Source organism: Vigna angularis, chromosome 1 (assembly GCF_016808095.1).
Source record: "Vigna angularis cultivar LongXiaoDou No.4 chromosome 1, ASM1680809v1, whole genome shotgun sequence".
Classification (NCBI taxonomy): Eukaryota; Viridiplantae; Streptophyta; class Magnoliopsida; order Fabales; family Fabaceae; genus Vigna; species Vigna angularis.
In genome coordinates this window covers 6898852-6914838 of record NC_068970.1, presented here as the reverse complement: position 1 = coordinate 6914838, position 15987 = coordinate 6898852, and the positions used below count along the sequence as shown (strand labels likewise).

Genomic DNA, 15987 nt, shown 5'->3' with positions numbered 1-15987 from the left:
TTATTGATGAATTTTTTTTATTGATAAAATTTATTTATAAATTAAATTTTACCAACAAATTTTTTTCATTTATTAAACTTTATTGGTAATATAATATAATTTTGTAGTACCATATTAATTATGACTAGAAATCACATAAGATTATGGTTAGATAATAGGACATTTAAGGCTAACCTAACTAGAGGTATTAATTTGACCCATGGCCCTTGGACTAACCCTAATTCATCCTTGAAAAAAATTCCCTTTTAGGAGACCTCCTTAGATGAGAGTTAAAAAAGTCCCAACCACCAAAGTCCTTTCTCAAGTGGGTTAGGATCAGGATTAAAATGAGTTTAGCTCTATGAAAAGACTTTAATTAACTTTTAGAAACAATATATGTACACGTAAAATTATATATTTTATAAGATAGTCTAATATATTATAATTTTTAATATTTTTACATCATACTTATTATTATGTTATTAAATAAAATATATAATATATAATTTAATACTGACTATAGTTTATTTATTAATTTGCAATGACGGTAATATGTGTTATAAATTATATATATATATATATATATATTGGAGTCAATTTTTGTGAAAATAGAGTTCAAAACTTATTAAACACTTGAATGGATTTGAGAGATAAGTGAGAGTGTATTTTGGAAGTAAATTTGTTTAATCTGTCACACCAATCAAATTCTACACTAATTCTCACAAACTTTATTTCCAAATCTACTCTCATTTACCTCCAAATCCACTCAAATAAACAACAAAAAATTTACCATCAAATTCTCTCAAATCCATTGAATCACTCTTCCCAAATCCATTCAAGTGAACATGTGCTTAGATTTCTTTTTTTATTATTCTTTTTCAATTTTTCAAGATAAACATGTTAAAAGGAAAATGAATATAATAACGTTAATTTGATATTATTATAAAAAGATTAAACGAAATGGAAAACAAAATAAAATTATCTTTAATATATGATTTTGCTAACACGTATGTTAAGAATAATTGTCTTACTTGTAAATGTTGTTATAAAATATAATTTTTTTATCTTATATTGTGATCGCACTTATTTAATGAACCATTAATTATAAAATAGACATTTTATCTCTTATTTTTTATAAGAGAAAGAATTTATAGTCTTATCTTAATATAGACTTTTATAATACTAACTCTATTTATTTTCAATATTTATTTTAATTAATGTTTAAACTAGCACCAACTATTTATTTTTAGTATTTATTAAAGTTAGTAAAATTTTTTTAATATTTATTTTGATTAACGTTTTATTTTGATGAATATTTATTTTAATTAAATTTTTATGTTGATGTTAATATCTTTATTTTTAATTTTTGTTTTAGTTAATTAAATTGATACCAACACAAAATTAATTTTATATATTATAATTATCGTCAATGTATGAAGTGAATTTCTTATATTAAAGGTAACATGTAAAAAGATTTTACTCTGAAAATTGTGTGAATTTGTATTCTCGATGATTTTTTAATTAATGTTTCTATTTTTTTACATTTGGAGAAGTAATGTGATATATATTTATATTTATTTGAGACACATTATACAAGTAAAATAATCATAAAGGAGATGATTTGTATATTTTTACAAAAAAAAAATAAAGAATGGTAATATTAAATAAATGTAAAAAATTTATGTGTATCAAAGTATCATTTTTGAATTTACAATTATATGAGGTGATTGTTTGTATATAGTTCTTTAACAAATTAAAAGTAAATACATTTACAACAAATTAGAAGTTAATTATATTTTTTCTTGTATTCAAAATGAATATTTTTTTTAAAAGAATACTCATGAGTTGTCCTGACCCACCAGGTCTAATTGTAGGTTATGTGAGTAGAAATATTAAATTTCAAACTATATTATTATTTGTAATATGAGATACATTTGTTTTAAGATTTTTATTTTAGTTTTGATGGTGTTTTTATTGTTTGTTTAGACATTTTCTCATTTGTTTATCATAATGTATATTTCTAAAACTTGTAGATTTCTGTAATGTTGGTTCATCTCAGTATTTTATTTAAATGTTTCACCACACTAACATGAATTTGCTTTCACTTCCATGTTTCATGTTGGACAATCTCTTTGTCTTGTTACTATACACAAGTTACTTCATTTTGTAACTTTTTGTTTGTGATTCTCCATCCTCACTTCATTCTTATGTTTTACATTTTCCACATATTTCCTTAATAGAGTCCAAAGAAATGACGTTGTTATTTCATCTCAAAACATATTGAAATATATAAAATGATGTAGTTCTTTTCATCACATCCAAATAGAAAAACCAAATAGCATCATTACTTACCTCACACAACATTAACACAAAACCACCTGTTGGCCTTAATTGTAACTCTCCCCTTTTTTTATTCATTTTTTTCACAATTGATCACATCATTTTGTTTTGTTTTTTTTCTAGAAATGTTAATTATGTGTCAAGAAATGCATACCAAGAGAAAACATTCCCAATTTACTCATTTTAAACTAAAAATATTTAAATATAACTATACCACTTTAAAATAAATTTTATAAAATTAAGAGAAACTAATTTTAGAAAGTGACAGTGTATTAGCTAGTTTTAATTGATCTCCCTTGGTTGACTTAGTCTATGACTGAGGTTGAAGTCACTATCTTAACCATGAAAAACTAACAACTGTCTTTCTTCCAAAATGATTAGCTCATGTACACTTTCAATATTTTGACCTTTGTTTCTCTTTTTAAATTTTGTACTGAATTTTCATATCAAACCAATGCTCTTATTCCTTAACAAGCATTTTGTATATTAAATTTCAAAGCTATATAAATATCAAATAAAAGATAAATATAGTTTAAAATATTTGTGAATCCATTATTTAATGGCAACTAAATAAGCATTCTCCAATGGACTAAAACTCTATATAAAGAGGAAGGAGTGAACAACAACGTATTGTTTTCATCCGATGATTAAAAGTACTGAACAGTACTCACTATATACGATGAAGGGTAAGTGTTTTTTATCTCTTTTCTCTTGTTTTTTACCTTTTTTGCTTGTGCTACTACAGGCGTCAACTGGAAATGGATCAAATGATAGAATGAAGAATGGAGAGATAAAGTTAATAGTAAGGATACCCATGAGAGATGGTTTCCCTCAGTTTGTGAATGTAGTTTGGGACCCTTCTCAGCAAAAGTACACCGCATCTGGATATTGCATGGATGTTTTCAACGCCGCTATAACCTACTTACCCTTCAATGTTTCCCTAGGTGTTTTACCTGTTGTTGTTGAGTCAAGCCAGGTTTATAGAACACGCCATGCAAATCCAAAACAAATCTTGACAGAGGTTAGTAAATTGCACCTTATATATGCTTTTCGTATTTAAGAAAAAAATTAAGCCACAAAAATCTGACAGTTAATTACTTTTACTTTACTTCAAAATATGACAAAAAAGGGCGAAGTTATGGTAGGAGATGTGACTATCCTGGCCAACCGTTCGAAGGTTGTAGATTTCACAGTACCATATATTGCATCAGGTGTTAAAATGGTAGTACCAGTTAAACACGGGAGGGATCAAAACATGTGGACTTTTGTTAAACCCTTCAGTTGGGATCTTTGGTTGAGCATAATCATCATCTCTGCCTTCATAGGACTTGCCATACTCATTATGGAAAGAAATGTTAACGCTCTGCCTAATCAAGAGGGTTCTCCAAATCAAAAAAAGCTTTGCCCTGCAACCATCTTGTGGTTTCCAATATCACAAGCCATTCTTCCTGAAAGTAATTACACATACGCTGTTGATTGATGCTTCAGTTTTATATAATTTATATATGTGATTAATTATCTTTCTCGGTTTCAAAATTTGGGATTTTCAGGAGAAGTAGTGGTAAAGAGCTGCTCAAGATTTGTGCTGATGGTTTGGCTTCTACTGGCGTTCGTCCTCATGCAAAGTTACACTGCTAACTTGACTTCTATATTGACCTTAGATCAACTGCGACCCAGTTTTCTGAACCTTAATGATATAAGGAGAGGGGGTTACTACGTTGGATACCAGTCTGGGTCTTTCGTTTACGACGTCTTGATTGACCAATTTAAGTTTGACCCATCCAAACTAAGGCCATACAGAAACATTGCCGAGTACCATGATGCTCTAAAGCTTGGAAGCCAAAATGGGGGTGTTGCAGCTATATTCGACGAAGTTCCCTACCTTAATATTTACCTTCAAGAATACGGATCCAATTACATTATGTCTGGCCCCGAATACAGAAATGCCGGGTTTGGTTTTGTAAGTATCTCTTTTCTAATTCTCTCATTCTTGGACAAGCTTGTGCTTCGGTTCTTTTTCTTTAATTTGTTGTATTTTTTGTTTTCGTTGTAAAACTAATAAGACTAAACTATAGACTTTTTAGTTTTAGCACATATTTTGCATGTTCTGTTTATAAGTTTCTCTAAACACATAATAATACAGAAGTCATAATAATACAGAAGTCATAACTAACTCGTCTATGCAAAATCTGACTTTGTCTTGAGTGAAGTAATTTAGTTAATCAAATGCGAATTATATAGAGTGCACTTATTGTATAGTGTTATTTATGTTATATTTCCAGGTATTCCCTTTAAATTCCAATCTCACGGATTACTTTTCGACAGCCATCCTGAATGTGATTGAAAATGGAATAATGAATGAGATTGAGGAAAAATATTTTGGAAAGAATTATATTGGAGAAGTTTCGTCTGGGGAAATATCTTCTGAAACTCTCAGTCTCAGCTTTCATAGCTTCTTTGGGCTTTTCGTTATTTCTGGGATTTCTACTTTGTTAGCGTTATTGGTTTCAGAAAGATTTATTTGGCAAAGACTCATTTTGATGGCTAAAGCATTGACTGAGATTATGTCCCCAATCCCTCTTTTCAAGAAGAAGACACGTACTCATCCAATTCATGATTCTACTCATGGAATGGAGGCTTAAGACCTTGTCAAAGATAGATTCCTTATTACATTCGGAGATTATTTATATATTATGGAAAATGGACGTCTCATTCTGTGTCTGCCTTTCTAATTAAATTGAAATTGAACATTTGTTAACATGCTATATTAAATTGGGAAATCCTGCTTTGAAGATAGACAAAATAGAATGTATGTTTAATTTGTAAGAAAATAAGATAAAACTTGAATGTGTAACACTGTCTATGTAAGGCTGACATTTTTATAATTGTATTTATTGAAAAGTAGAATAGATACATAAAATATGCATATCAAAGTGGATATACTATTATTATAAACCTTCATTAAGTCTAATATAATTTGTGTACTTATTGAACCCTGCTAATATATATTTTGTCATTGCAAATATTTATATAAATTTATATTTTTCATTTTCTTCTAAACCACCCAGTTTTTAATAATATTTTTTTTTTGTGTGGTAACAAATTCTTATATCAACCAATATATTGAACATTGAGGGAATTAAACCAAAATAAGTAAAACCCATAGAGGATAAATTATTCATAATTAAAAAAGAATACAATGAAAAAACAAAATTGAAAAGACGGCATATATCCTTTCATCAGTCATACTCAAAAATATCAATCAATTGTGAGTAGAAAGTCATCTATGTATCATAAGTCAAGATTATATTAAAGGACTAAACTACTACAAAGAAAAATACAAAACTAATTTTACACTAGATACAACCTTTGTTATCATTATCATAAATACAAGAAGAACAAGTCCAAACATAACACAATCAATGTAGGTAGTCGATACAACCTTTTTAATAGTCACAGATAAATCCAAACAGAACACAGTATGTAGGTAGTAGATACAAACCATTTTAATAGTCATAAATACAAGAAGAATAAGTCTAAAGAGTAAGTAGCGACGATGACGACTATTTAATCACTTTTGATTGGTTAGGTTTGGAATTATCAATTGGGCCTATTATATGGTTTGGTTCTTATCCATATAGGGTTTGAGGCCGGAAAAATTCATAAAACCAAAAAACTTTTCATTACAAAACTCCATCAAAATATCTCTAAAAGTCTTAGGGAGTTTCACCATGCACCTTCAACCCCTTCATTCTACACTTCCAAATTTTTAAACCATATCCGAATCACCTCTATTTAAAACTATTTAATATTTAAAAAAAAGAATGGTCAAAGATTTCTTTGAAAACAACTTTTTCAGTGCCAAGTGCAAATTTATGGACACATATTTCTCTCTGATCTAATTGTTTCTCTCTATTCTCGCTTCTCTCTTCCTCTCCTCTTGCATTCTCTGGTTTCTAGCACACATAGAGCTTCCTCTCCTCTTTTATCATACAAAAAATAAAATCAAAAAGTAATACAATATATTCAACATTTATAATTAAATCATAAACTAATACAATAAATTAAACAATTATAAATAATCTAATAAACTTATGTCAATGAAACAAATAACTACTGAAATTGACTATTGAATGATGCGGCCTGATTTCTTATACGACTTGTATCTTGTGTTTACAATTGACTGGATCTAATATATTTTAAATTATAGTATAAGATTAATAACATACTTTGAGTTTGATATTTTTTATTATGACTGATGAAAGAATATATGCTGTCTTTTCAATTTTGTTTTTCATTGTATTCTTTTATGAATCATTAATAATTTATCCTGTATAGGTTTTACTTATTTTGATTTAATTCATATCGATGTTCAATATATTGGTTAATATAAGAATTATTACCACCAAAAAAAATATTATTAAAAACTAGAAGAAAATGAAAAATATATATTTATATAAATATTTGCAATGAAAATAAATATATACATTAGCAGGGTTCAAACACAATATATATTAGACTTAGTGAAGGTTTACAATAATAGTATATCCATTTTGATATGCATTTTTTTTATGTATCTATTTTACTTTTCAATAAACACAAGAACAAAAATGTCAGCCTTACATAGAGAGTGTTATACACATTCAAGTTTTATCTTATTTTTTTACAAATTAAACATAAAATCTATTTTGTCTATCTTCAAAGCTGTATTCTTTCCCAATTTAATATAGCATAACAAATGTTCAATTTCAGGCAGACACATCCGAATGTAGGAATCTATCTTCGACAAGGTCTTAAGCCTCCGTTCCATGAGTAGAATCATGAATTGGATGAGTACGTGTTTTCTTCTTGAGAAGAGGAATTGGGGACATAATCTCAGTCAATGCTTTAGCCATCAAAATGAGCCTTTGCCAAATAAATCTTTCTGAAACCAATAACGCTAACAAAGTAGAAATCCCAGAAATAAAGAAAAGCCCAGAGAAGCTATGAAAGCTGAGACTGAGAGTTTCAGAAGATATTTCCCCAGACGAAACTTCTCCTCCAATATAATTCTTTCCAAAATATTTTTCTTCAATCTCATTCATTATTCCACTTTCAATCACATCCAGGATTGCTGTCGAAAAGTAAGCCGTGAGATTGGAATTTAACGGGAATACCTGGAAATATAACATAAATAACACATACAAGACACAGTCAGATTTTGCATAGACGAGTTAATTATGACTTCTGTATTATTATGTGTTTAGAGAAACTTATAAATAGAACAAGCAATATATGTGCTAAAACTAAAAAGTCTGGTATAGTTTAGTCTTATTAGTTTTACAACGACAACAAAAAATAGAACAAATTAAAGAAAAAGAACCGAAGCACAGGCTTGTCCAAGAATGAGAGAATTAGAAAAGAGAGACTTACAAAACCAAACCCAGCATTTCTATATTCGGGGCCAGACATAACGTAATTGGATCCGTATTCTTGAAGGTAAATTTTAAGGTAGGGAACTTCGTCGAATATAGCTGCAACACCCCCATTTTGGCTTCCAAGCTCTAGAGCATCATGGTACTCAGCAATGTTTCTGTACGGCCTTAGTTTGGATGGGTCAAACTTAAATTGGTCAATCAAGACATCGTAAACAAAAGACTCAGACTGGTATCCAACGTAGTAACCCCTTCTCCTTATATCATTAAGGTTCAGAAAACTGGGTCGCAGTTGATCTAAGGTCAATATAGAAGTCAAGTTAGCAGTGTAACTTTGCATGAGGACGAACGCCAGTAGAAGCCAAACCATCAGCACAAATCTTGAGCAGCTCTTTACCACTACTTCTCCTGAAAATCTCAAATTTTGAAACCAACAAAGATAATTAATCCCATATATAAATTATATAAAACTGAAGCATCAATCAACAGCGTATGTGTAATTACTTTCAGGAAGAATGGCTTGTGATAATGGAAACCACAAGATGGTTGCAGGGCAAAGCTTTTTTTGATTTGGAGAACCCTCTTGATTAGGCAGAGCGTTCACGTTTCTTTCCATGATGAGTATGGCAAGCCCTATGAAGGTAGAGATGATGATTATGCTCAGCCAAAGATCCCAACTGAAGGGTTTAACAAAAGTCCACATGGTTTGATCCCTCCCGTGTTTAACTGGTACTACCATTTTAACACCTGATGCAATATATGGTACTGTGAAATCTACAAACTTCGAACGGTTGGCCAGGATCGTCACATCTCCTACCACAACTTCGCTCTTTTTTTGTCATATTTTCAAGTAAAGTAAAAGTAGTTAACTGTCAGATTTTGTGGCTTTATTTTTTTCTTAAATACTAAAAGCATATATAAGGTACATTTTACTAACCTCTGTTAAGATTTGTTTTGGACTTGCATGGTGTGTTTTATAAACCTGGCTTGAGTCAACAACCGCAGGTAAAACACGTAGAGAAACATTGAAGGGTAAGTAGGTTACAGCGGCATTGAAAACATCCATGCAATATCCCGATGCCGTGTACTTTTGCTGAGAAGGCTCCCAAACTATATCCACAAACTGAGGGAAATCGCTCATGGGTATCCTTACTATTAACTTTATCTCTCCATTATTCATTCTATCATTTGATCCATTTCCACTTGGCGCCTGTAGTAGAACAAGCAAAAAAAGTAAAAAACAAGAGAAAAGAGATAAAAAACACTTACCCTCCATCGTATATAGTGAGTAGTGGCCAGTACTTTTAATCATCGGACGAAAACAATACATTGTTGTTCACTTTTTCTTCTTTATATAGAGTTTTAGTCCATTGAAGAGTGCTTTTTAGTTGCCAAATAATGGATTCATAAATATTTTAAACTATATTATACAGATAAATTAGAGTTCAATCAACATCCAAGTGCCATATAAAAACTGTATATTGCATGTTAAGGAATATTAAATTATACAGACAAATTAGAGTTCAATCAACATCCAATTGTATTTTTCTAAAATATTTTACCTTTTGTTTGATATTTATACCTTTAAAATTTAATATACAGAATGCTTGTTAAGGAATAAGAGTATTGGTTTGATATGAAAATTCAACTCAAAATGTTAAAAGAAAATCAAGAAAGTCAAAATAAGTATACATATGGCTGGGCTTGGGATAAGCTAAGCATTTTCGAAGAAAGACGGTATAGTTAGTTTTTCATGGTTAAGATAGTGACTTCAACTTCAGTCATAGACTCAGTCAACCTATACCGAGATCAATTAAAACTAATACACTCTCACTTCCTAAAATTAGTTTCTCTTAATTTTATAAAACTGATTTTAAAGTGGTATAGTTATATTTAAATATTTTTAGTTTAAAAATTGGGAATGTTTTCTCTTGATATGCATTTCTTGACACATGATTAATATTTCTAGAAAAAAAAATGATTTGATCAATTGTGAAAATATGAATAAAAAAAAGGAGAGAGTTACAATTAAGGCCAACAGGTGGTTTTGCGTTAATGTTGAGTGTAAGGTAAGTAATGATGCTATCTGGTTTTCTATTTGGATGTGAGGGAAAAGAACTAAATCATTTTATATATTTCAATGTATTTTGAGATGAAATAACAACGTCATTTCTTTGGACTTATTAAGGAAATATATGTGGTAAATGTGAAACATAAGAACGAAGGGAGGAAGGACTATCACAAACAAAAAGTTACAAAAGGGAAGTAACTTGAGTAGAATAACAAGACAAAGAGATTGTCCAACATGAAACATACAAATAAAATATTCAGATGAACTAACAAGACAGAATCTACATATTTAGGGTAAAGGATTGAATAATTTCATAAAACACGCTTCCACAATTTTTCTCTTTTGTTGCCCCGATTTCTGTTTCAGTTTAGTCTAAATTCCTTTTTATCTATGCTCAAAATCGGACAGAAGTACCTCTCAAAGGTACTCTAATGATTAAGTTAGTAATTAATCTAAATTCTTAAATTGATAATAAATTCAATCATTTACCTTTTACCTTTGATATCTATTTATAGTTTTGAGATAAGACTAAGATTAGTTAAGTTCTAATTACAATCCAATTTCAGCTCATTACACTGATTGATATTTACTCTTAATCTCGATTCTTAAATGTCTCTTGAGAAGTACTCTGCTATCAAGATTGGTCATTCAGTCTCAAGTCATGTATGGTCGGACGGTCCTCATATTTGTTGATATGAATTTTGGGAGTTAAAGCAAGATCGGTCAACCATACAATACACTACATACATAAATGAATTTTAGAAATATACATGATGATAAACAAATGAGAAAATGTCTAAACAAACAATATAAACACCATCAAAACTAAAATTAAATCCTAAAAGAGATCCATTACATGTATCTCAGACTAAAAATAATAATATAGTTTGAAATCTAATATTTCTACTCACATAACCTACAACGCTAGCCACACACAAACCATACGTGGATGATTTTTTTATTTACTTAAAATCATTTAATATTTTTAACACGACTCCAAATAATAAAATACACAGCATTTTTCTTATATTTGCTTCATATTTAACATATTCTTCAATTTCATGTGATTCACTTGTTAGGTTTTTCCAGAAAAAATATCATGGAAATAATGAACAAATCATGTGAATTAAAATATTAAGTAAATTATTGTTTTAGCAATCACCAATTTAAACCTAAAAATAAATACATTGGTTTCAGGTTTATAACACTTTATCTATAAAATGAAAAGTTAATGTTTTAGTATTTTTTTTTATATTTTTAGCTTTCTTTAATATTTAAAAGGGTAAAATAAATAAAAAATATTTATTTTAAACTAAATTATTTGAATGGATCAAATTTAAATATAGAAGTAAACAGATTGAAATTGATATTAAAAAAGTATCCATCTGATGGGTGGCCAAAAGAGCACTTTTAAAAAAAATTGAATCATTTATTTAATAGGCGGACACAAGTACAAGATAATTCACCATCTACTGTCTTTATAAAAAAAAATCATATCCAAATACTAATAATAGTTTGTTTAATTTTATTTAAAAATCTTTATTTTTGGCAAATCAATTCAACATTAGTTTGTCAACAATGGGGAATTAGAAAGTCTCTATTTTATGTTGGAATTGACGACTATCGTCGAAAGGTTGAAGATTACTCGTTAGCTTCTAGAAATGTCATTTCCATATAAGTTTACAAAAATGATTAATATCTATATTTTTAAGATATGGTCTTAAAAAGATTAATTTTAAATTAATAAAAAAATAACGTTTACATATAAATGTCAGATTTTTTATTTTTTCTTTTACAAAAATCAAAATTTCTAAACTTTTTTTTTAATTTAAAGAATAATCTAACTATATTATTGCTCTTTATAGTCTTAAGAAGATTGTGAAGTATATTAATCTTTATTAAGATATTTTTTTTCTCCTCTCGTTATTTGGTTAAAAAAGGATGTTAGTGGTCTTTGATTTTTTTAATTTTTATTTTTAATAATACCTATATTTCCCTTTTGATTGTTTGGAAGAGTTAGAGAAAAACTTAAGCTAGTAGTTATACTATTCAAGTAAGAAGGGTCAATTTAATTTATGTGAAGCTTTATGCTTCACTTGTCAATCTAATCGAATAATACATCATGGATATGTTGAAGAGTGCTATAGCAAAAATAATTGGAAGGATAATCATTAAGTTTATAACATTTGTAAACACATCACAAGGAGTCAAAAATTAAGATCAATATAATTTGAAAAACGGTGCGTTACAAAGCTACATATTATAGAAGAAGACCCTAGAAAGGGTATATAAAACATGAGAAAAACAAACTAGACCAAAATAATAACTAAACTAGAACTAAAATATTTGATATTTAAGGTATTTATATTGTCTATGTTAACAATATGTCCTCGTGTAATAAAAACCATATTAATATAATAAAAGATAAACTAATAGAAAAATAGATATTTATTTCTGTCAATTAAACGTTAAATGCAAGCACTTGCAATTGGGCATGCAAACACCCAAATGAAAAACCAGCCCATGAAAAAAAAAACTTGCTAATAGAAACTGATCAATAAATTATTTTTTCCTATACCTGGTAGCATTCCTGTGACATATTGGATCTTCATAAGATGAATTTGAAAAAAAAAAAAGAGAGTAAATTTTGAAAAAAAAAAGTAAATGAAGTTTCATTTTAGAAAAGTAGTGATTTTTATGAAATGAATTTTGAATATTGAAAATTTCCTATTTATTAACAAATTACTCTTTTGCACGGTTTAAAATGTAGTAGTTATATCCATAAACTATTTTCTTTAAAAAAACTAGATATAATGTATATGAAACAATATAATCTAAGTTTGCGTACATATGACTGTGCCAATAATTGACTTTCACGGGACGAAAGTCAAACCGCAAACGAAGAAGAAAAAAAGTTAAAAAAAAATGGAGTGCATAATCATGTCAGGCCACATGTTGTTTGGGCTTAATTAATAATTTTATTAACAAGTCTAACTGAATATTTAAGAAAATACTATCTTTTATAATTGAAATAAAACTATTTACGAAGAAGTGATAGATAAGTGTGGTGCATAATTATCTAAAAGATTTTGCCATAAGAGTATGATTTGTTTTTCTGAATTTGAATTCTTAAAAAATACAACAAAAATAAATCAGAAAAAAAAATAGAATAAGATAAAAATAAAAAAATTACAATCTAACCAATTGATAAGTTAAATGAATATTCATCATAAAAATATTAATTTTGATAATAATTAGAATTTTAATCCAAAAACCAAGAGAATTTTGACTTAAAGAATACAAATGTATATAATAAGATAAAAGAATGTTTATATTAATTTTGATACCATATAATAACGTAAACTTTAAGAAAATTTAGAAATTTTAAAATAAAATTCAAAAACCAAAACACATACAAATAAAAATAAAATTACACATGTAAACCTTTTGTCTAACTAGACAAACATGGCTCATCCAACGAATTTGTCATAGATTAACAACTTCTTGTTCAAGTTATATGTTTAAAGAGATTGTACTCTCTTTAAGTCAACTTTAAAATTAATTTGCATATAATTGTTTTCATATTATTTATTCAATTAAATAGAAACTAAGAAAAGTCAGCACATTTATTTTTTAATTACTTAAAAAACTAAAAGAAATTAAGAAATCATAATGCGCTGAATAGATGTATATTATATAATATCAACGTACCATTTAATTAAACTGTCAGATCCAATTGAATTTACAAAAGAGTTAAGTGTTGTACGATGATTATGAATGTTAGTCTTAAACTAAAAACATTCAAACATGAACTCGTTCCTCCTATTTTTGTCATACATACATACATACATACAAATAAAGAAAACTCTCGTGACTTTTCCTGTGACACCTATACATACACAAATTTAATTTGCATGTGCAAGAATCAATGTATCTTTAAGAAGGTCTTCTAAACGACCTCTATACCGTGAGTTGAATCATGAGTTGGATGAACGCGTATTTCCGTGGTAGGCGCCACGAAGGACAAATACCTTCGACTCAATGCTTTAGCCATCAAAATGGGCTTTTGCCATAAAACACTTTCTGATATCAATAGTGCAAAAAAAGTTGAAATTCCTGTAATCAAAAACAGCCCCTCAAAGCTATGAAAGCTGAGACTTAGAGGAGCAGAAGATGCTTCATCAGACGAGTTTTGTTCACCAACTTCATTCTTCCCAAAATATTTTTCTTCAATTTCATTCATCAAATCACTTTCAGTCACATGCAAGATGGCTCTCGAAAAGTACGCCGTGAGATTCGAGTTTAAAGGGAGTGCCTGCAAACAATGTACAAATTAACACAACTGTAAGAAAATGAACCCAAACACAAGCTTGTTCAAGAATGAGAATTGGAGAGGAGAAACTTACAAAACCAAACCCAGCATTTCTATATTTGGGGCCAGACATAATGTAATTGGATCCGTATTCTTGAAGGTAGATTTTAAGGTAGGGAACTTCATCGAATATAGCTGCAACACCCCCATTTTGGCTTCCATGCTTTAGAGCATCGTGATACTCGCAACTGGTGTTGTATGGCTTCAGTTTAGAAGGGTCAAACTTAAATTGCTTAACCAACACGTCGTGAACGAAAGACCCCGTTTGGTATCCAACGTAATAGCCCCCTTTTCTTAAGTCATTCACGTTGAGAAAGCTTGGCTGCAGTTGATCCAAGGTCAATATAGAAGTCAAGTTCGCAGTGTAACTTTGCATGAGGACGAACGCCAATAGAAGCCAAACCATCAGCACAAATCTTGAGCAGCTTTTTACTACTACTTGTCCTGAAACTCCAAAATATTGAAACCGAATAAGCTAATTAATCTCATATATAAATCATATAAGACTAAAGCATCAATCAACAGCATATGTGTAATTACTTTCAGGAAGAATGGCTTGTGAGATTGGAAACCATAAGAAGGTAGCAGGGTGAAACTTTTTTTGATTTGGAGAACCCTCTTGATTAGGCAGAGCGTTTACGTTTCTTTCCATGATGAGTATGGCAAGCCCTATGAAGGTAGAGATGATGATTATGCTCAACCAAAGATCCCAACTGAAGGGTTTGACAAAAGTCCACATGTTTTTATCCCTCCCATGTCGAACAGGTACTACCATTTTAACTCCCGATCCAGTATAAGGCACTGTGAAATCAACAAACTTCGAACGGTTGGCTAGGATGGTTATATCTCCGACCACGACATCATACTATTTCGTCGAATTTTTAAGCAAAGATGAAAGCAGAATCATCGTCAGGTTATCCGGCTACATATAAATGAAAGAAAAACATGTACAAGAATGAAATCTACTAACCTTTGACGGAATTAGTTTTAGAAGAGCGTCGTATCCAGAACCCTCACTTGAGTCAATATCATGAGGTTCAACATGTAGAGAAACATTGAACGGTAAATGGGTTATGACGGCATTGAAAACCTCCATGCAATATCCTGATATGTTGTAATTTTCTTGAGAAGTTTCCCCAATTACATGCACAAATTGTTGGAAACCATTTTTCCTGGGCACCCCTACTCTCAACTTGATCTCTTCATACTCTGATGATGCATTTGACGCATTCCCCGTTGATGCTTGTTGAAGCACAAACAAAAAAATCAAAAACAGAGAGAAAAGGGACGAGAAGCACTTACACATCGTGTAGTTAATACTAGCAAGCACTTTTAATCATGACAACAACAACAACAACAATAGATTGTTGTTTACTCCTTCCTCTTTATATAGAGTGAGTCAGTTGGAGAATGCAGGTTTTCGCTTATTTAACTAATAAGAATTGAACGAAAAATAAATAATATTAATTATTACATTCAGCACCAAGTGTGAAAAAAGTCAAAACATTGAAAGTAAACACAAGGCTCCACTTGATGGAACAGTTAGTCCATAGGCAGTTTCTCGGAAAGAGAAAGAGTTGGCAATTTTGATGGTGAAGTTAAGATGTGGTGTGTGTTGTTTTGTCAGTGAAGACTTCAACGGTCTAGGCATGGACCAGGCAATAATCCGATATTTTAAGTTTATACAATAATATTTAAATTATTGTGTTTAAGTGAGTTTATTCCAATTAAATTATTAATAAAAAGAATTATGTTTTTTTTATGTAACCATCTTAAAATTACTTTTCCAATTTTACACGACAGAGTACAGT

General features: G+C 29.5%; 3 protein-coding genes across 4 annotated transcripts; 1 reads left to right on the top strand and 2 right to left on the bottom strand.

The window, feature by feature from the left end:
• Positions 1–2941: 2941 nt before the first annotated feature.
• LOC108321565 (glutamate receptor 2.8) lies at positions 2942–5272 on the top strand. Its single transcript, XM_017553354.2, has 4 exons — positions 2942–3340; positions 3449–3773; positions 3870–4279; positions 4602–5272. Exons 1-4 carry the CDS (start codon positions 2963–2965, stop codon positions 4959–4961), a joined length of 1473 nt encoding a protein of 490 aa, XP_017408843.2. The 5' UTR covers positions 2942–2962; the 3' UTR covers positions 4962–5272.
• A 1640-nt stretch (positions 5273–6912) lies between these two features.
• On the bottom strand, positions 6913–9041 carry LOC108321564 (glutamate receptor 2.8). The gene is made up of 4 exons (XM_017553353.2): positions 8671–9041; positions 8238–8562; positions 7732–8141; positions 6913–7475 (listed from the first exon to the last, which is right to left on the bottom strand). The coding sequence occupies exons 1-4, from the start codon at positions 9007–9009 to the stop codon at positions 7113–7115; spliced, it is 1437 nt and encodes a 478-aa protein (XP_017408842.1). The 5' UTR covers positions 9010–9041; the 3' UTR covers positions 6913–7112.
• Positions 9042–13545: 4504 nt separating this feature from the next.
• On the bottom strand, positions 13546–15564 carry LOC108321560 (glutamate receptor 2.8-like). Of its 2 annotated transcripts, none has more exons than XM_052868621.1 (4): positions 15147–15564; positions 14717–15041; positions 14211–14626; positions 13546–14119 (listed from the first exon to the last, which is right to left on the bottom strand). In XM_052868621.1, the coding sequence occupies exons 1-4, from the start codon at positions 15480–15482 to the stop codon at positions 13754–13756; spliced, it is 1443 nt and encodes a 480-aa protein (XP_052724581.1). In that variant the 5' UTR covers positions 15483–15564; the 3' UTR covers positions 13546–13753. The 2 variants fall into 2 exon arrangements, with proteins under 2 accessions (XP_052724581.1, XP_052724584.1); XM_052868624.1 differs by having other exon boundaries at positions 14211–14620.
• Between the last annotated feature and the right edge of the window lie 423 nt (positions 15565–15987).